This window comes from Cyanistes caeruleus, chromosome 1 (genome assembly GCF_971803275.1).
Source record: "Cyanistes caeruleus chromosome 1, bCyaCae1.hap1.1, whole genome shotgun sequence".
In the NCBI taxonomy this organism is placed as follows: Eukaryota; Metazoa; Chordata; class Aves; order Passeriformes; family Paridae; genus Cyanistes; species Cyanistes caeruleus.
In genome coordinates this window covers 125587570-125610649 of record NC_141701.1, presented here as the reverse complement: position 1 = coordinate 125610649, position 23080 = coordinate 125587570, and the positions used below count along the sequence as shown (strand labels likewise).

Sequence of the window (23080 nt, the reverse complement as noted above, 5' to 3'; positions counted from 1 at the left end):
AGCTGCTGTGGGGCTGTTGCAGATATCATGAGTGTCTGAGGAGACAAGAAAGCCAAAGTGTTCAGTGAGAGTGTTTTCACAGACCAGAGATACAGTGACACGCACGCACATCTCATGCTACAAATAATTCTCAAACTGGCAGAGCAGGTTATTTGGCAAGAATCTACAGAGATGACTTATTAAAGCTTTAGGGAGGAATTTCCCTTTGTCAGTGGGAATTTTGATTGCATAGCATTTATCAGAATTTACTTTGACCCGAAATAACAGCTAGATTCACAGGGTTATCAGCAAATAAAAAGAATAAACAAAATGGCAAACTTTGTGAATTAAACTATGCAATGCTAACATGAAGCTTTAAAGAAATACATTACTGAAAATTGTATTACTATGTATTACTATTAGTTGTGTCTCAGGCATTAGTTTAGATTGGGTCCCTGTACTGATGCTTAGATTTGGCTCCATTGCACTGTCCAGCACTTGGAAAAAAGTGGTCAGTATTAGGAGGTGAGCCACACATTTTATTTCCAGTGGGACTGCTGAAAGTTAGGCACTGTAATAGCCAACCCTGCTGTTCTGGGGAGTTGTTGACTTCAATGTGTGAGTTCCTGTGCCTTTCCACCTTGAGGGACAATATGTCACAATATGAGGATGCTCATTCCATGTGCTCCCATACCATAACTTTATTAAGCTGAGTAAGAAAAAACCAGTATATTCTAAGTCCCAGACTATGTTTAGGAGTTTCATAAAAGAAACAAAGAAAACCAAAGCACAAAATAAATCTAAAAAGTAATATATTCTAGTTTTTTCCCTATGGGATTCTTTACAGATTGCTATATAATACCAATATCCAAAATTTATAAAATTACTCCTTGATTAATACTTATTTATTTTTTCCCACTGAGGTCAATTAACATTAACTGACAGCAAGGCAGAAAAGATGCAGAAAAATACAGCGTAGGAGAATCTTCATTAAAGATCTCAGTGCCTAATTCAATTTACCACTGTGCAACATAATCTCTTACTAGACTAAAGCTGAAAACTCAACACTGCATTCATTCAAGGAAATAATTTATTCATTCATAGGATTTATTACCACAAGAGATTATCAGAACATGGAGTACAATCCTCATTACATTATAGTCTATTATATTTTGCTAAGGAAGACAATTACCTTGTATTACCTGTATTTGAATAAAAGCTATATACTAGAAAGGTACCCAATCTTGATGCTTCACACGGAAATATATGAATGTCATACATCTAGATGACAGAACAACTGCTCACTGTATGAAAGGAGTTAAAATATGGTGTGGAAAAAGGAATTGTTCATTGCTGTTTCAATTATTCAGCACAGTGTGTACGTTTCCATCTTAAATCCAGATTTGGGCATGGTATGTCAAATGTGTAGCAATACTGACAAGATACTGTCAAAACAGCAGCCTCAGTAAGATGATGGAGCAGGTACTTAGAATAGAAAGGAACACCCATTGAATAATATTATGTACATCCACAGAAATTACTGTCTCCACCAAAATCACATTAAAAAACTACAGGATGCTTCTACTTTCAAATTTGTGGAAATTCTAAAGGCACAGTGGAAAATCATAGGAAAGCAATATGTTTGCCTCCTGTTCCCCTAACAATAGTTTACATTTTTATTATCCCAATGCACCTGAAAATTAAGCCTGTAGTTTTTAGTTATCAAGAGGTTTTTCATCCAAGATTACCTTCTTCTTCCCTGTTCTCCATTTGTTAACAGAATGTGCAATAAATAATACCAAATTAATGAATCAAGACGACTGTATATAGCTCATTAGCCAAATTCCTGATATTTACAGGTGCTCTGTAACCACTCATGGCTTTTAAATCCTCACAGTATGGTGAGCCTGGAGGACTCCTCTAAAAACAGCTGCAGAGCTGCCTTTGCAGTAACATAAAAAGCAGGGGCAGACACACTTGCTCTCACCTGGCCCCCAGTGACAAACAAAAGCTTGCTTATTCTCCTTCATCTCCACAACCCATCCTCTCTACACTGCTATTTCCCTCACCTTTCTGCAGCCCATCTCCTTGAAGTTATTGCACCTTAACCACTGCCACCTTCACACACATCCCCCTTTCTGCCTGTCACCTCGTGGAAGGGGATCAGAGAAGTAGAGAGAATCTCTTAAGATTTTTTTCTAAGCAAGGGATACATTACAGAGTCCAACAAACTGCACTGCTGTGCTGTATGTCTGAGTCCTTTTCTGTTTTCTGACAGCATATTCCTCTGGGTGACTTGTCTGCTTTCCAAATCAATGGCATAAATAAAGCAACAGGCTTATGATGGTTTGGCTTGGTTTTTGTTTTCCTCCTTCATACAGTTTTTAATTTATAGGAGTGAAAGTTCATAAAGTGAACGCAGACATTTCTTTTATGATGTGGAATGGGAGCGTTGGGTTAATAGGTTTCAGGATCTGGAAAGGAAAACAAAGCTAAAATGCCATTCTAGAGGAGGAGATAATATCCCCTTGTTTTTCCTGACAATATCTTGAGTATTATTTGTTCATCAGTCTAAATACTCAATTGGCCATTCCAAATTCCTTCGTTTCTGGATATTCATCTTAACACCTGTGGCCAGCAGTGAATATCATGACTCTACTTTAAGCAGATACATGTCTTTAATGAAAAATGGAGCATTACATATGCCCAATATCAGCAAGAAAATCCAATAATTTTGCTTTTACTGTCATCTCTCATGTCTTAACTGTAGTATTGGAATAAATAAAAACTCAAACTCTCCACAACTTAAAATTAGTAAAGCACTGCAATGAGATCATTATGAAAGCTTCCAAAAGAGTTAAATTTGTTACAAGATGTGGATATAGTTTTCTAGCTATTTAATGAATGCACAGAATCAGTCAGGAAGATGAAAATAATTATAAAATAATTACTTTCTCAGATGAACAGAGGTGAAGCAAATCAAAGATGATCATACAATAAGATGCATTGAGGCTAAGACAGTCTGCTAAATAATTGGTTGGCACATCTTAAATTTTGGATTCTTTTCTGCCCCTTCATTTTGTTCTGTGACTGTAATTGCATGTGGTTATATTCTAACAAAGAAACAAAAGCTCTAAAAATTTACAGAATTCTGGTGTTTTCTCTTGAATTCTCACTTCAGGTTATTTAGGTCACCAAAAATGTTCATCTTCACATACAGGTCTCTTCCACAGTAGTGTTTCCAAGAGAGTATCAACCATTTATGGGGACTGCAACCAGAGCTGGTGGGGATGGTTTCCTATGTGGTCTCCTCCATTCTTTTGCCCATTCATGGATTTTTTGGTCCCAGACTAAGCAAGACAACAAGCTGTATCCCAGTGATGTAAAAAAAGAAAGAAAATAGTGCAGAAACTCCTGGGATTTATTTTTTTTAAGAGCAGCTATACCCTTGAAAAACTGCTTTAACTACAGCCCCGTTTCCAGCCATTTAAGTGACTCTTTGCAGTGACAGGCTGTCCTCACACTTACGGACCAGCTGCTTCAGGGTAACATGATGTGCTTTGTCACTGGATTTCAAAATCTTTGCTGAAACACAGAAACATCCAGTTCAAGAAGATATTCTAGTTCTGTTCCATGTTCTGAGAGTTATAAATGGCTGTGCTCAAGTCCTTCCAAATTTCCCAATCTAGTAGGGTCTCAAGAAAGCATTACAGTTAAAAAGGTTGTATGAATTAAAAACAGTTTATAAAAAAAAGAAAAAAGAAAAGAAAAAAAAGCTTTTCTTAGACTTGTATAATTTGCAAAAACCAGCCAAACATTTTTGCAAAACTTTCCCACAAAAGTCTACTCAGGAAGAAAATGATGATGAAATGTTTGAGACACAACAGCAACAGAATCTAAACTACAATACAAAATTTTAAGCTTAACATGAGGCATAATCATCACAACTTGTAATAGGACAAACAGATTTGCAACTCAAAATTTAGCTTCTACATACATTTTATGTTTCTTTATATTGCCAGTTTGCTGTCTAACAGCTCTCTTTGGTAAACCCCAATTTCACCAGTGAGGAAACATTTCAGACAAGAAATCAAGTATTGCCCTCTACACTAACAGCAGCACAGCCCAGATTTTGTTAGCCATCCAGAGATGTAATTTTATAAGCCACTTCTAATTATTGAATTTGTTTCTTCCTCCAACATTTCTATTTTTCAAATATTTTCAGTGCACCAGAATTTCAGACTAAGTGGAACATAAAGCAAACACAGGCCATGTAACACACACATTATTGCAGAACAAGCAATACAAAATCCAATATTTCATCCTTCATGGGAGACTATCTGTTGTTCACTCAGCAATAAAGTATATAAATTAAACTTTGATTTTCTTGTTTCAGTTCTCTTTACCATGCCTGGTGTGCTGATATGTCAAGAGAATTTGGCCTTTTTGAAGTTTTGCTGACAGCGTTACAGAACCATTTTCTCTGTATCACTCTTCTGAAAGTTGTTCTTTTTTAAAACCCTTTTTATAATATATCAATTTTGCTATCTCTGCAAAAAAATATTACTCGCCTGAGGGTTTTTATTCTTCTTTCAGTCATGCTTCCAGGGGGCTGATTGTTTCTGATTGCTAAAGTCAAAACTCACTGAAAATGGACTATTTAAACTGGAGAGCATTTCACATGAGAAAGGCAGGTTTTCCAGTCACCTTACTTGTCTGTATTATTTAGTAACACAGCTACCATGTGATGGAGATTATAAAATCATTTGAGCTGGCTGCATCGACACCCTGGGCAGAAGAATAATTCTATTGTTTCAGATTCTGGAATGGCTGTCACAGAATAAAGCATTTGATTGCTTAGTGAAGGGTGCAGCATAAATGATGCAAATGGATATACAGGTGACATGCATTGGTCTCTAAAAGCTACATTATCAGCACCAGAATTTCTCACATGTGTCATTGCATTGGATTTTCTTGTTTATACTAGGCAACCGAAAAAAAAATTCTATATTAAAGTTGATGTGAAGACTATTAGAAATCCTTTGTGCAATTAAAACATAAAATCTTATTCATTAGACATAAAAATGCCCACTGCATCGTTTGAATAATTTTCACCTTGTAAAAGAATTGATCCTACATTGTATTATCTATTGTTTCACTGCCTCAGGCAAGAGGGTTTCATTCACTTCCCTGCACCAGCCTGAAATTGCACAAGACACTGAGGTATCTGAACTTAAGACAGCGCTGGTGATCTAAGTGAATTCAAGAGTGAGTGTAAAGATGATTAGTAAAGTATGCCACTGACTTCCAAGTATACTTCTACTTTCTTTTACCATTTATCAGAGCTTTGGCTCATGATATGACTGTGCCATTTCTCCCTTTCTTTTACTCAATAATTTTCTTAACCTTTCAAAAACTTAGAGACTTTTTCAAAAAGAGTGCATGGCTGCTATCTGATAGCAACTGATGTATAATAAATTATTCCTTGTATTTAAAAGGTAATGATGCTCCTGGGCTAGGCACAGTGTTGGCTGCATGATGTGAGGCTGGAAAAGGAGAGAGTAAAGGCAATTTGTTCTGTACCAACAAGGAGATTGTGCTGCAGCCAACACTTGGGACTGCCTGAGCTGCTGATTTTGAGATTTCTTGTGAAGACCCTAAAGAACTGAAGAAAACCAGACCTAGAAGAAACTGCAAAAAGACTATGCAGTCAGCCCCTCTTCCCTAATCAAGAGCTGCTCTAGGTGTGTCATCACCTGCATTTTTCTACCCTTTTCTTACAAACCTTTGAATATGGAGGTGACACAAAAGGCCCAGGCAATTTTCTCCAGGGTCTCACTATTCCCAGTACTGAGAAGCCTAACCTCATTCAGCACTGCTGTGATTTGCCCATTATTGCTTTTCCAATACATCCATAATACAGAGACAATAGATTGTTCCATTCTTCCTTGTGATGGGTTGTTACATACTCATAGGCATTTCTTTCCCATCTTCACCCATATGTCCCTCCTTCAACCAACAACTCAAGCCTTTCAGTTCTTCCCTTAAGCCAGGGAACTTACCATTTTCCTGTTTCACTGCTGGATCATCTTCTAAATGGAATTATACTACAAAAAAATATTTTCTACACTTGAAAAAAAATTATATTATTTGGTTTCTAATGGAAAAGGTGGAAGTGATTATATGTTCTGTGATAGAATGTTTAACTGGCACAACAAAAACTCTAAAGTAAAATACCTTAAAAGAAGTTCCTAAACACTAACATAGCAGCAATGACTGTCAGCCTCATTCAACAAGATATCCTAGTAATTTCACAGTTGAAGTAAAATTGATTGATTAATCAGGCATTGAACTAGAGGACAGGAAATAGAATTGCATCAGAGAAAGGAAGACTAGACTGGAAGAAGACTTTTGAGTTGAATAAAAACATTCTGGGGATAGGAAAGAAATACACGAGCTAGCAAGAGAGTGCCAGATAAAACAAATCAAAGACAGTACAGTTTTAGAAATGCATCCAGAAGCCTATGGAAAGAATTATCAAAACATCAGTGATTGACAGAACTCTTGAGAAGTAAAATAAATCAAGATATAAAAATAAGTATCAGAAAAAAATCAGGGCAGACAGCATAAAGGTGCAGATGAGAAAGAAACAGAGGAGGTACATGAAATAAACAAAGAGATTTTACAGTCTCCCTTTCAGAAATTTTGCCACAGGAATTAAGAAGGACAAACAATATTTCATGCTCATCTATTTTAAAAAAACCAAAAGAGTAGCTGCTGCTTTCTCATGAATTCTTCTCTCTGGTTTTATACTTAAAGTCTGACTCAGCCCAGTTTCTTGTTAGTCTTTGTGCCCAGAGCCTTAAAAGCAGTAACATCACCTATTTCAAAAATGCATGACTTCTTAGAGAGCAAGCTCCTGTGTGAACCCACAGAAACAGTGCTGATATTTGACATATATCCTCAAGCATTTGGGGAAATATATGTAAGCAAACAGAGGCCAGGGACTAGCACAGCTTAACAGTACACACGTACGTGATGCTTGGTATGAACACCAGCACAGTTTCCATGTTTCACATCACAGAAAACGCTTGAGCTTGATGATGGATGTTCAAGTGAGCCCCATTTTGAGACTCGGGCTTATGTAAAATAATCCACTTATGTAGGTTTTACATAAAACAGATAAAAATTTAAGTATACAAACATAAATAGCGATTACCTCAGAGCAGCAGTTTTCCCATTTCTGTGAGTACACGTGACCTGCCGTGTTTGGTACCCAATTTGTATGTCCCAGTATTTGTTCTCCTGCCTATTCTGTCTGTTGCGATTCCTCTTCTTCTTAATTAACTCACGAGCCTCGGGATCTCGAACTGTCTTTTCTCTGTCCTTTTCCTTGTCTTTGTTCTTCCCTCGTTTCCTCGCTTGCCTTATTTGTCTGGAATGGGGCACGGAGCAGGGGCTCCATGGTCCCACGTTCAGGCTGTAGAGGCTTTCCTCAGCAGCGCAGGGGCTGGACTGGCACATCTGGAACTCGGTGAGGTTAGGACAAGCTGACCCACCGAACTGCGGGGGAGCCACCACGTGCCGAGTCCGATGCTGAAGCCCATTGCCGCAGGTCTTGGAGCACTCGGACCATGGGGAGAATTCGGCCACGATGCAGTCCTGCCGGCACGGGATGAGGCACGCCTGCTCCTGCCGCGGCTTCGGCTCAAAGTACTCGCAGATGACATCTTCAGCTGGAACCCCGTTGGACTTCTGTATACAGGTGATGTCCCTTGTCTGGATCCCCTCCTCCCCTCTGAGGCACTCCAGGGGCTTCTCGTGGCTGCGGGAGAGGACGGGCCGGCACTGGTTCCAGCTGCCGATCTGCCAGTCGTACAGCTCCTTGTGCCAGTCGCAGACACGAAAACAGCTCTGCTGGTTGTCCGGCCGCTCCGGCTGCTTGCAGTTCGTGGGCAGCGTGGTCCAGCCCTCCACATGGGCACACCACACCGCTCGCGTCTGGATGCCTCCTGGACCGCACTCATCTCCCATGCATCTCCCCCATGGACCTGGAAAACAAGAGAAGATGCTAACATTGCGCCCTTAAGTTATTTCTCTGCCATATGGCAAAAGGAAGCTCATAGTATTTCCTGTATGTCTGAGAATCTCATCCTTGGAGAAACTTAAACTTTGAAAATACAAGCACGGGATTACTCTTCATCTACTGCTTTTATGATTACAGATACATTTCACTTTTTATGCCAGACAAGCTGAATATTTAATATTGAATAATTCTTGAACATACACATGAATTAGACACATTAAAGAACCATGAAGTAAGCAATCACATCCACAACTTAGTTTTTTTCTGCCAAGGTAGGGGCCAAAAGCTCTTCCCTTGAAGGCATGAATTGGATCTCTCTCATCCACTTGAATAAGTGGATAATTCCTGGACTGTTTAATTTTTTTCTTCACATATCTACTGCACTACACTTTATACCTTGATGCCATTAATGTTGTGTTCTCTTCCATATTGCATACAGAAATGAGAACTACACAATACATTTTGAAAAACAGCAGCAAATTCAAGTAGGCCACTTCTAGTCTTTATTAACTAAAATAAAAATTAAAATCCAGTTAAAAAATGTTCGTTCCACACAATCTGTGATATTATTATAGAATAGAACAAGACAGAGACATACCAGCTGGTAACTCTCCAAATAAAAGATGCTATTGAATCACTGATTCATAGAATATGGGAAAGGGACCTCAAGGATCATCTGGTCAAAACTTTCTTGGCAAAAGAACAGTCTAGATGGCTCAGCACCCTGTCCAACTTTATCTTAACAATGTCCAGTGTGGAGGAATCTATCACTTCCCTGGGGAGATTATTCCAACTTCTGATTATTCTTATTGTAAACGTTTCTTCTTGTGTCCAATCGGAATGTCCCTAGAGTAACTTGTTCCTACCATTTTCTTTAATCTCCAAGACCTATGGTAATATTTGACATGAAACATGTTGTTATAATAAATGTCAACAAAAATAAATAAAAGCCTATATCCTTGAAAGATGACGTAGTTGCTTTTTCCATTATTAAAAACTGTAATATTCACCCAGTTCAACACACAAAATCCACAAGTCAAAAATCCCGTATTTTTCAGGTTTTTTAACATCTCCCCCCATAGACACTGTGAGTTGACTTACCATAAAAGAGCAAAATAATAAGCAATTCATAAAAAAACCCCTGCAACTATTTATCAAAGAAAACCTGTCTATCTGCAGGCACCTGATCACGCAGAAGACATTTTCTCTGACTGAGAAGTGCTCTGTCCTGTGAAGAAACTTGGGCCAAGCCAAACAATCCTCATTCACCTGAATGACCCCAGTACAAGACTATTTCTGTGAGTAAAGCTGTTGAAGAAGCCAGGCTGAGCCTTTGCTATTTTCAAAGCAGGTTAATAGCATAATTTTGGTACTGCACAGGAATAAGTGAAATGAACTATGGCAGATACTAATTATTTACAACATCTTCTTATTGAATGACTGGAAGGAATACATGGCCACATCTTATTACTGATTCCCATGAGCTTTGAAACTCTCATTGGCTTCCACACAATTTTCATCTGTTCATCCAACATTAACTTCAGCACCAGTTTGGGAATGAGCTGATGATAGACCATATATTTAGCCTCTGCTCCTCACTGTCTCTTTTCTAACACTGTGAACACTGTGGCTGAACAGCTCACTTGTAGTTCTAAAACCCTGAGAATGAACACTAGCTGGATGAAAATAGCAATACCAGCTGGCAGATTCAGCCCATGGAAACTCCTCCATATTTCTTTGCAAATTAAATTTGAATTATAGCTGTGAAGGTCTAGCTAGCTATCCAGAAAAATGAATGTATATCAAATATAAACACATTTCAATTTCAGCAAGACTGCACTACTTTATCTCTAGCTAGCCTTCCAAAAATGGCATAATCATTGTTGTATTTAATTTGGGTGTATTTACCCTGAGTTGAGAGATACAATTTCCTCAAAGCATCACTTTGAACACCTGTTTTTTTTAAAAAAAATAAAGACTGCAGAAAATCTTCAACTAGAGCAGAGATATAAAAAGTAATCATGCTTGAAATAAATTGTTCATCTTGCAAACTACAAATTTCTACCTTACCATGTCGGTACACCTTGCGTATGTTTTGTGTGTTCAATGAAGAAATCCCTCTTTTTAAAGATCAGGTCATTACTGTACCCCAGATGAAAATTTTGCCCACTTGGGATTCTATCACATCTCCATTCATCAATAATCAAAAAAGTCACATTGTACCTAAAAAACATGCTTATCATCAAACTATCTTCAATCTGATTATAAGACAGGTTTCAGACTACTGAAAACTATAAAAATTTTAGCCTTGATGCAATAAATAGTGCCTTTGTAAATGTAAATTTGAACAAAAACTCTGTTATGTGACTGTGCTAACTGGGCAAAAATAAGTTCTCTCATTAGATTATAAATACATTGTTTTCAGAAGTGAATACAAAGCAGTGATGAGATGTACAGACAGACTCATGTAGTAGATTGCACTATTTTGCTTGTTCTGAGAAGTAGTAAAACATTTCAAACATTTCAATAAATCATTACAGGTGAGTACCAAAACAAATCACATTTACATGACCCTTTGAGCAGACTGTAATTCTATGTTCGTGTGCATGTCGACACAAAGCCCTTAGTGATGCATCTGACCCTCCCTCTTATCTACATTAAGCTATTTCCTAAGTTTAAAGACAAAATAACCCACTTAGTGAAAGAGACTGCAAGTACACAAAAAAGCTTAAATTTTCACTCTACGGTACAGCCCTTTATTATGACAGTGTCTAAAAGGGAGCCACAGCTTTGGGGCAAGGATGTGTTTAGGCTTTGTCCTAAATGAGCTTCCTCAAAAACTAAAGTGCTTCCACACCTGACCAAACTTGCTCTGACGAAAATAATACTGAGAATAGCAATTTTTTTTCTTTTGAAAACAACTTTTCCCATCCACATTAACCAACATTCCTGTTATATTTCAATTGTGCACTTTGAAATCTTTATTTAAGTTACCCACATTTCCCTGTACCCACAAGCCACTGTAGTCAACCTCAAGCACTCACTGAGGAATGCTGTAGCTATGCATTTGTGTGGGGAAGTCACAAAAAGAGAGGGAGAAGTTTCTCTCCAATTTTCCTTACAACTACCCATCTCTCTCCCAGTTTTCAAGAGCCTACAATAATTCCCTTCTAAATTAACTGGCCCCAAAAACATTGCAAGCTTCAAGATGAGACATGGTTGTCTTTTGAAATTAATCACAGGAAAACAGCAAAATAAATGCCTTTGAAATGTGTAAAGGGGCTTTGTGACTTTTCCAAAAAATAAAATAAATGAATCATAAAGTATTGCTAATCCACTTTAAAGTTTTGAATGATTCTCAGAAGTATGAGAAAATCACATGCAGGTTACCTGTGCTATGTTTATTTTATATCATGTAATCATTAGGGGCACGTTTACCACTGTATTTGTAAATAGGACATTTTGGGATAAAATTAACTTCACAGAAACTAATGCAGCATACATATGCAACTCAGAATGAAAAAGATCAGCAGAACACAGTGTAGAGTCTCACCCACCATTACTTAAAAGCTGCAGGAGGTGGGGGGTGGCTGCCCTTTCACAAATCTTCAGCTGATGGTAAGCACTAGTAACAACAAGAATGTCTTTAGGAAACCTGTCAAGCCTAATCAAGGCCTCATATAATATTTTAATTTGGCCTTTATGAATATTCTTTAGGTTCTCTCCACCGAAGCAGTCTTCACACCGACACTCTGCTGTCCCTGCTGTGTGCTGATCCAGACACGCCTTGCCAATGGGATGCATGGGCACTCAAACCATCTCACACTGGGAAAAAAAGGCTACTGCTGTGAATGCAAAATAGCTTTCCTCTGGATTTGTTCTAAACATACTTAGATGAATGAATCATACTTTTCCTGTAGTGAGCTGAACTTGTTTCATGAAAATACTATAGTTTATCCACTCTTTATTTAATCAGTGTTTTACAAACGGCAGTTACAGAAATAAATAGGAAGCTTGCAACTTTTTGTTCTGGGAGTTGTCACTGAAGTCTCAGTAAGTTTAAAATGTCATTTGTAATTCTTTGTCTTCTAAAGAGATTACTGTAAAATACAATATTAAGATTCCCTCTAAGCTTCTGAGGGATTAACATTTATTTTTTTAGATAGCAGGAACATAAGTGAATTAACTGTTCCTGCAAGTTTATTCTGAAATTTCAGGGACTTATCACAATGGAGAGAAAAACTGAAAACTAAACCCTCACTAAAGCACTGACAGTTTTGCAGCTGAGAACAAAGTAAGCTATTATTGTATGTAATATAGTATATTTAATATAGCAAATTTTAATATTGTTTCAGGTATTAAAATTATCTCTGTTTTAAAAAGAACTTACTTTGAACTTTGATCCAGGACAAATAAGGCTATGTGAAAATCCCTTGAGCTCTCCTCATACAAATACAAAGAAAGACAAAATAATCCCCCAACTATCCTCAAACATTAAACTCCAAGCACATCTTAAAGCATTGAGCAAGACATTGCATTTTTAACAAATGAGGGTTGCACTGATTTCAACTGAATTTTGCTGTACTTTCCGTGAGAACTGGTTTTGACCCATTTTATGTTACTGGTTTGGTGCCTGTAAGTAGCATTAACAGTTTAATGCCAGGGAGAGAGACTCAGACTGAATGAGACAATGAGCAGCTTAGTTTTCAGTATTTTGAGAGGATTGTATTTAATGGGACTATTGTGAGACTGATTAGCAAAAATCTACTCTTTCTAAGTTCAGAAACAAGCTAACCTCACCTAATATTGGAGACCTCAAATTTCTTTGTATCATGAAAGTGTTGTCAAGAGGGCAAAAAAGGTTAACTGGGGGATACAGGGCTGAGTCAGAAGGACACAAGTATTACAAGATAGAGTTCAAGCCTAAGAAGTAAATCTCAAGAGAGGTCAAAAAGACACAGATCAAGAAGTATTTGAAGGACTCAGAAAATGACACTGAATGCAAACTGCAGCTCCTGACAGTGGAGCTGGAGCTGGATGAACAGCAGGTCACTAAGAATACAGCAGCCTCAGAGCTTTGCCAAAATCACTTGCAGATCCGCTTGGCTGAATTCAAATATGATAAGCAGGTCTGTAAGTTGGTACAGTATACCTGTATTATCTGTATCTGCTTTAAACAAAGGAAAAAACACCACTGCTGCAACAAATATTTATATCACAGGCAGTAGCTAATTGTGCAAGTCTAAACAGGGAACAGTTTCACTGATAGAAACACATTGCCTATCACACTGGCAAAAACTAATACAGCAAAGTGCTGTAATTTTAGATAAATTACTGGTAACTTTTTTTTTCCCTCTTAAGTACAGAGTCTGATATGCTGCCAACACCACATGCTGGCTGCATTTGGACAGACAGATTCTATAATTTATACTACTGGGAGTGCCAACACTGTAAAAGAGCACTGATAGACAAAACCTTCATTTTTGTGTCTTTCCCAGCCGTGGCAGGACTCCCTGGGTGCTGTATGACTTGCTGCCTGCTCTGTTTGCCAGCAAATTTTCCCCTGCAGGAGTGCTATGGATCACCTTGACTGCCATCTCTATTTAATGCTTTTGTCTTTCTTGGCTCCTCTTTCAGAGGTTGAAAAGAACATGCAAGGCAGTGTCTGCATCAAAGAAAATGGATTCAGGATATAGAAGAGAGATAGAAACAGAAAGGATTCTCAACATTATAAAACATAACACCTGTGATTCAGAGGAATATAATGAATTATCAAATATGCCTACATTTTATTTAACTCTTTGACCATTTTTTTTTTTTCTAATAGCATAAGCAAGAGTGCAACATAAGCCACAGTGCAATTTAAAGAATTTCAGAATCCAAAGAACAATTTGTTGAAATTTCTCAAATTAGCAATGAAATACAAAAAAATACCATTAAAAAGTAATACAAATTAAACTAATTTATAAATTGCACATTGTTTCCCCAGCTTTCCAGAGTACCTCAAACAGTGGAAAAAAGGCAAATCAAAGCATATTAAAATCAGCCTCTTAGTTATCTTTCTAGATGTGCACATAATTATTAAGGCACTTAATAAAATGTGAGCCCTTTTATTTTTTCCTCTATTAATATCCACTGGGAAAATACATTCACACATGTTCCTGATACTATTCATGGTATGGTAATTAATATTATCCATCTGTTTTCAAATTTCTCTAAAAATCATGAATGTAACAGCCATGATACAAACCCAGGAGTAACCATACTATTTTAAATTCTGACATCAACATCACAAAAGGCAGAACTCAGTATTTCCCTAACAGCACTGTCATATTAGAACCTCACAATTACTAGACCCAAATGTTTATTTTCTTCCAGCAAAGAGGAAAGTAAATTTAATACATAAGAAAACTGGTGAGTCTAAGACTAATTCATGGCAATTTTAACAACACATTTCACTTGGTAGAGAGGTTATTTGGCTGCTTTGTGCTTTTTTCTGTGCTTTAATATTTTGACAACTATAATAGATATTGACTATTTTTTCCATTTCTTATAAATGGAGAGGGGCTAAAAAGTATCTATTTCTACAGTACAAAAAAAACCTCAAACAAATAAACAAAGAAAAACAACAAAGGAAAACAAACATAAAGAAATTGAATGGTCTCCATTTTTTTCTCCTCTTTTTAATATAATGCTAGTTTTTCATCTGCCCTAGACAGCCAGGGCTGAGAACCTAATTCAACACTTATATTAAAATACCCTCAACCACCTTCTTATATTTGTCGCTGTTTAATATTTATTTTGTTGCTCTGGCTGTACACATTCAATTTTTAAAATAAACTGCATCAGGATCCACAATTTTCATAACACATTTCTGCCCAAAGTAATTTGACTGTACAGCGGCGTAACACCCTGAAAATTGCTATCTGCACCAAAGTTATCAAGAGCCTTCAGCTCGCACTAGTAGTGCAACATGTTTTTCTGAAGTATGTGCTGGCACATACACAAGTATGAAAGGTTGACAGCTCACAGTACAGAACTATCTGGCTTTGTGTTTTTGTTATCACCTGGAAAGAAATAAACTCCTTTAAGCTTATTATAAACTTAAGCAAATTCCCAAAATATTATTCAGTTTTAAAACAGTTCTTCCTCCAAATTTCTTTAGCACAAATTCCTCTCACTCTTCATTTTCCCTTTACATACTATAGCAGTAGCAGACAAAATTAATATTAAATGAATACACAAAAGGAATATTGAATTGAAGCAGCATGGTTTAAAGAAAAATGAAGCTTCTATGTTCTACAAAGCAATTACATTGCTTTGAGCTTCTAGTCATGTTGGAATAAATACTTCTGATATTGAATACAGTTTCTTCTAGCCAACAGTCTGTTTACATATAAAGCCAGTTCATGATTGTTTCTTAGTTTCATTATGGGTGGTGCTAAACCATTCTAACATATCCCTCACATTGCTCTCCTGTTGCCTCTCTAGTCACACTGCAGGCTGAAAAGCCAGATAACGCTCTTCTGACAAAATGATGACTCTCATACATAGCAAACACTCTTGCAGGCTTTGTAAGCTGGATGAAAGGTTTTTATTAACCTTTGCTTGTATCTCTGCCACACGTCTGTTTTGGTTTTCTTCTGATCTTTCTGATTTTTGGTTTTCTTCTGAAAGCTGCTGTGCCTCTCCCCTGTGAGGCAGCTACACTGGTCAGGCTGAAGGCATACCCACCCCAGCAACAAAGAGCTGGAGCTTGAAGGAGGTGCACAAACACGGTGAGCATACATGATATCTGGTACCCCTGGTACCCTCCCAGCTACCCATCAATTCCAGCTCACACACCACACCAGACATGCTGGAACAAACTTCCTCATATGAATAATACTTTAACATGGACATCAGATAAAGAAAACCCACGTGTTCTTCATCCACCTTCTAAGTAAGATCAGTTTTGGAACTCGTATTAGAAACTCCTAAATTTACTGGGTTTTTTTTCATGCTACCAGAATGTAATGACAAAAAATGTATAGAAATACCAGAAATGTAAGGATAGAAAGCACATGTAATTAACCTATTTTTCTCTTATGCAGTGGGCAAAGAAACACAAAAAAAACCCAAACCAATCCCATGAACAGCAGGGCCAATTACAAGTAAATCCATGAAATCAGCAGTTACTCCCAATTATTATTCAGACTGTAATCATGAGTAAATATTATCATTTTACAATGAAAGCCTTATAATAATACATGTAACAAAAAACATCACCATGAATTATTCTTATCTGTGTCCCCATAGAATTTTACAGCTCTGTCTCTGTCAGAATCTGATTTTAAGAGATAAGTTACTGAGAAAATCAATTCAGAATCCAATGCCTAGTAAAGAGGAGGATTTGATTTGTATAGATTAAGATGAAGTTTTCTCCTTGGTTTTGAACAAAGATTCACTATTTTCTCAACTGAAACCACCACATCTTCCTGTAAGTATTTTATATTCAATTTACCCACAAATCTTAAAGCAAATTTTAACTGAAACGCTGCTGAGATAAGATCTCACATAACCTGAGAATCTCACTCTCAAGTAAGTGTTCTCACTGACCATATGAGGAAATGCAGATTTTTGCACTAATTTAACCAAAAGAGGCTTTCCCTCTACTTTTCATCAGAGTGAATCCCAACTTGTATTTATTGTAAAACACTATTAGTCCTTGTCATGACACTTTGGGCATCAGCATGTGTTGCAGCACCAATTTGACATTGGTAATGTCAGGAGAGTTTATTTCTGTGCAGTCTCATGTAATCTAATGATAATAAGTCATATTGAAGTGGTAACAGAGACTTTAAATCAGATTTAATTTCTTTCATAAATAATTTTGCAATTCAGTTTGTTAAATGTGATTTTCTTTAGCACACACTGAGTGATGCCTAAAAAAAAAAAAAAAGGAGTATTTCTGTTTCAATTTTCATCAAGACCAAGTGAATGCTTTTATTTTCCTGCCTCTGTTTCATTTTCTGCCCTTTGATTTCTTTCCCTTGTTCATCATAGCCTCCTGCTGTGGTGCTGATGGCCAGAAGTGCTAGTTGTGAGGCTGCTGCAACCACAGGGTACGTCCGTCAGCACAGGCCATCACGCTTGTGCCAGCCCAGTGGTTTGTAATTCCAGGCTCTGCTTACATTAGCCAAGGGCAAACAAGTCAAAAACCCCATCCACTGAGAAATAAAGAAATTCACTTATACAGCTTTTCAGGAACAGGCTACAGCTTTTCAACTAGGCTACTAGAATCATAAATCAGAAATTAAATACAGTATTTTTGCACACTGACTTGTTTAAAATGTCAGACTTCCTGCAAGGTATGATGTCAGACAAGGCAGCCAGAAGCTGATTACAAGAAAACACTACAGTTCAGTTGCATGAAATCATAAAAAAATTTAGGTACTCAGCCCCACTACTAGCCTGCAGGATGATCTGTGTATACCACTTCTGTCACCTTGCACTACAGCTTCTTCAGCGCAAGGCAAGGACATCAAAATGAATTTTTAAAGTCTGTTAGAGATATTAACAAGAACAGTGTACAATAATAGCAGTAAGAATACATGTTCTGTCATTTTATCTCTGGAAGCACACAGTTTACTCAGTATCTTTCCCTGGAGTTTTGCTCTAAATCCCAGTTGTATTGAACAGTGTGTTTTAATAAAAAAGCAAGAAGCCCAGATGATAAACTGATACTTTTTATTAATCTTTACAGAAATCTTATTCATAGAGCACAGCATGTACACTTCTCATCTGTGTCTTCCCTCTGACTCCTTGGCCACAAGAGAGTTAATACAGATTTTCAAAGATCAAATATGAAGGTATCTCTGGATTCTTTATAGCATTCTTTGCTACTAATGGAATGAAATAAAATAGCAGATTTGACCTTAATGAATATCTCTTAAATAATGCAATGCACCTGTCATCCTTTTGGCTTTCTTCTAATTCATTGGAGCAAAGAAAGTTTAATGAAATTGCATATACAGAACATTATGCAAAGGGTCAAATGTATATAATTATCTTTATTTACCTTTAAATATTTCATTATTTAAATTGCCTCATTATTGGGCTAAATAACATTTCAGTCATAACTCTTTTGAAGTGCACTAAGACTTTATGTCTTGCTGAGATACATTCTCCAAAGCATATCCTCTGTTCATTTATTATTCATTATCATCTGCATTTTGCCAAATTCCTTTGAAACCCATTTTCCATTTTAAATGGCAACTTTCCCCTAAAACTGTGGTGAATTCATCATACAGATATCATGCTTAAAACTCTGTGAATGCAAGGCAACTAAGTCTTGTGGATATGCTCAAAATACAGGTGCCACTGTATATCAGACAAGAATAGATCTATATTAGTTTTGAAGAAATCATGTCAGGACCATATGATACCTGTCACTGCAATGTATGCAAAATAAGCAATGTCTTCATCTGAATGCCCTGTAATCAATCATTTTCACTCAGACACAACTGGGAGAAAGAATTAGTTCAAGAAAGTGACTATTACTTAGGTACTTCCATCTGGCAAATGTGTTGCAGAATTGTGTTAAGTAAGCGGTCTTGTCTATTTTTGTGATACTGGAAATATATCTTAAAAATCCTTTTGTGTAAGTACTTTTCTCAATTTTTGTTTTAAAAATAATTAATATGAAATATTAGTGTAGGCAGTTATTTCAGTACCTTAGACTATATCATAATATTGGCTTTTAAAGAGAAATCCTCATTAATCACAGCAGGGATTGCTGCTTAAAAATACATGAACTTGAGCTGATGTTATCACACTGATCTATCACAAGAACCCAAGATGTCCTATTTAAAATGCAATGAATCACTATTACAGAAAAATTAAATGAACACCAGTATTTTAAGGACTGTATCAGAAGAATACTATCAGAAATATCTAGAAGACATCTTAAAATTCCTCTCACCCATCAAAGAAACAGAGACAGAAACACAGCAACCAACCTTTGCTTCAGTCTTCTCTCCTAGCACAAAACCCACTTACCTCTCCACTGCCAGTACTACCTTTGAATTTTAGCTACTTCAGAGAGATTATTTTATAAGTAACAGCAGAATCTTTTAACAGATGCTTGACTGGTAACTTTTTTCTTTAGCATCACCTTAAAGCTTGTGTAGATTTGGAAGGATTTATTTGATTACTACATTGGGAATCCTGCCAGTTAAGAGAAGGTGAGAGGCAAAGGATGTATTAGGAGACTTCACACATACTACACAGTGTCAGAGCAAACTGCATGCTTGTCTCCAAAAGGCAAAACCAAGAAATTAATTTTTGTCTAATGATCTGCTACTTCTTTGAAAACTGTGCTGAAGAAGTGAGTTTAGCAGTGAGGAATGTTATTGATTACTCCTCTGGAACTACTTTTTGTCACTACTATTATCCTGATCCTCATTCAGCCTTCAAGAAACCTTAGATTTTCATCAGGCATTGTTAAATTAAAATTTGATATAATATGTACCATGAGGTAGTAATCAGATATTTACAAAAACAAACAAACAAACAAACAAAAAACTCTACAGGAAAGAGAAATTCTTTCAGAGAATTTAACATAAAGTAAAACATAGTAGGCAGGTGGCAGTTATAACTGCTATTAAAATAAGTAGAGAGAGGGAGAAAGGAAATAATCCTTTGGTTTCTGCTGTTCCAGAAAGCCAGCCACAACTCTAGAAGCTCATCCAGTAAAGATGATAAAACACACAGTATTTCTTCTACCAAGTATGCCTTTGTGAAAGGCAAGCAAATGTAATGCAGGTAACATTCACATTACAGCAGGATTTTGAAAAGTACCCATTATACTTAACAAAGAATATTTTAAATCTAATCTTGACTGCTGCCAAATTCTCACGGTCAGCAGAAACTTAGAGACCATTTCATCACGTGCTGAGATAAAACATGGCAGTACCTATTGTTCCACAAAATAGGAAGACCTGAAGGAAATGTGCAAAGAGGATGGAGCCAGGCTTCTTTCACTGGCGCCCAGTGACAAGACCAGAGGTAACAGGCACCACCTGAAAGACAGGAGGTTCCCCCTGGACACCAGAAGTCAGGTTTTGGCTGGAATAGAGTTAATTTCCTACATAGTTCATAGTAGTTCACAAAGGGTTATGTTTCGGATTTGTGCTGAAAATTGCGTTGATAATCTAGAGATGCTTTCATTACTACTGAACAGTGTCCACACAGAGTCAAAGCCTTTACACCACCTTACCAGCAGAGACTGGAAGTGCATAAGCTGTTGGGTGGGAAGACAGCTGGGACATCTGAACCCAAAAGATCCAAGGGACATTCCACACCATATGGCATCATGCTCAGCATTAGGAGCTGGACTTGGATGATCCCAGTGGGTGCCTTCCATCTCAATATATTCTATGAGTTGATATATTTCTGGGGAAGAAGGATGCACAGAATGTCCTGTCTTCCCAAGTAACCCTCAGTTATGACAGATTCCCTGCTTTCCTAAAGATGACAAAACAACTTCGGGCCCATGGGAAGAGGAGAATGAATGAATGAACTTGTTTTGCTCTGCTTGTGCACATGACTTTTGCTTTACCTATTAATCTGTCTTTATCTCATCCCATAAATTTTCAAACTTTTCTCCTTCCAACCCTCTCCCTCATCTCAACAGGGAAAGAAAGCAAGCTGCTCTGTTGGGCATAGTTGCAGCTGGGGTTAAACCACAAGAGTCAAGAAACACTTTTATTGAGAGGGTAACTGAGATGATGGAGAGTCTTGCATGTAGAGATACTCAAAAGCTGTCCTGGACAACTGACTCTAGGTAGCCCTGCTTGAACAGGATATTTGGACAAGGTGACCTCTGCTGCTCCCTTCCAACCTCATCTGTTACGTGACTCTCTGAAATACACACATCAATTTGAAACTTGAAAGTCACAAAGTCAGTATTTGGTTAGGAGATTCCAGAATCCCCTAAATTTGCTAACTTCACTATGCCAAAGCTTAAAGCACTATATGAAACTTTAAGGACATTATGCATTTATAAAAGCAGACAGCAAGAAAATACTCTCTATTATGGTTTGGAATCCATGAATCACAGGCATTTTAATAAAGTCTGTACCTTCTAGAAATGGCTATTTAATTCCATGCCACAGATCCTTTATCAGAAAACTAACAGGAAGAACAATTTATTATGAAAAATCAACTACAGAATTTAAAACATAACTAATAGACAATTACCATAAACTTAAATGTGCAACACGTACTAGCACTTCATTAATTATTAACTACATTAGAAATTAATTCCTAAATGTTTTTTTATAATTACTACATCCAGTTGAGTATAAAAAGAAATGTGGCAGATACAAAATGGCAGAAGAAATTTAAAATTATACATTGAGAAATCTTAATATGCACTCTTCATGGATTACCACAAGTGCTAAATATCATAGTTTAAGCTTCATTGAGAATTGTATACTTATATTCATTCTTAAAACTCTTCCTCCAAGTATTCCTTGGAGTATATATTCCTTATATATTCCATATATTCCTTCAAAGTATTAAACAAATATAAACTCATTTTCTAAGTAGTGAAGGATCAATCTTTTTGCAAATTCGATTTACAGGAGGAAATTATTGAGATAATTTTCCACAGAATCCAGGTCATCAAAACTGCTTAAATGATGCTATGTTTTCAGGTCAATCAAATTTCTAGGTAGGTAACTAATTTACTTCGCATTCTTAAATTTTGCTAATGATTGATCATACCTGAATGCCTTGTATAACTTGAAACAGAGCTTCAAGAAAGAGAGAAACGCCAAGAGTGTCTTTTTATGGTATAACAATATTCCATTAAAGGCCATTCCAGAAGGCAACAATACCTTAGTGGAAAGCTATTGCTGCACATCCCAAGAAGTCTCACTAAGCTAAATAACAAATCCTATCCCTTTAAAAGACTGAGATAACATTATACCACTTTAGCACAGCTCCTTTGGCTGCATCACTTAGGAAATTAGAAATGTCATTCTCTATTTTAATTCACCTTCAGGAAAGAAGGTTGGCAAGGAAATTTTAACAGGTCAGATCTTTCAAAATCAATAATGAACTGCACTGGAGATATCTTTCCAAAGGGATAACTTCAATTAAAACAACCCTCACCAGAGATAATGAGTAGAGAAGGAAGGTTAGTGTTGGACAAAGAAACACTGTCCCCCTTGCCAAGCAGTGATGCAAAGATACTTATCAGCCTGAATTATGCTGAAATATCTTCAAAAGGCCCTGAAAAACAGAAAGGTCATTTTTTTCTCAAGGAGACTCTCTACAAAGGGGTAAGAGTGACTAAGAAGCATTCCTAATAATTTTTAAAAACTTATGAATATCAAAATGTTCACTGGGCTCAGAAACAAAGACAAAAACCTGTTATGGGAATTTCAATGTCACAATATGACAGTGATCATATGGCCACTATTTATTTTTCTGGAGGATGTACAATAGGTAATTATCCATCCAAGCTGCATTAACAACCAAAAAATTGCTCTCACCTTCTTCAGATGCACGATGGAAGAAGCAATGTGTTCAAGCAGGGACACACCTGAATTTTGCCTAAGTCTCCATCATAATGTAGAATTTGACTCAATTCCAATTTTACTGGAGAACTGGAGAAGCTCTGACTTCCTTTTCAAATATAAAATTTATGATTGGATAACAACAATTGCCTCATGGGGAAGTATCATAAAATAATTATAAATCAAATACAGCCACATTTAAATTAGTCTGCCTTGACCTCACCATTGAATTGTTGGTCCAAAAGCCTTTTTGTCCCTCTTCTTAACTTACAGTAGTACTATTTAGGATGCTTCTTCTCCTTGCAGTGAAAAATAGTCACAGACATCTAGACAATAGTCACACTTTAAGAAGGGCACATTTATTTTCTCAACAGCAGGTTATTGTGAGCAAAGGAAAGCTCAACCCAGTATGGCACCACCGAAAGAAAGACAAGTCAGCTGGGTAGCA

General features: G+C 36.9%; 1 protein-coding gene across 7 annotated transcripts in view; it reads right to left on the bottom strand.

Moving 5' to 3' along the window:
* Positions 1–23080, bottom strand: part of THSD7A (thrombospondin type 1 domain containing 7A) — a 266504-nt gene that overhangs the window by 108291 nt on the left and 135133 nt on the right. For all 7 annotated transcript variants that reach the window (XM_086855894.1, XM_086855865.1, XM_086855880.1 and 4 more), the window contains one exon: positions 7199–8030. In XM_086855894.1, coding sequence (XP_086712020.1) covers positions 7199–8030 — 832 coding nt within the window. The remainder of the gene's footprint in view (positions 1–7198; positions 8031–23080) is intronic.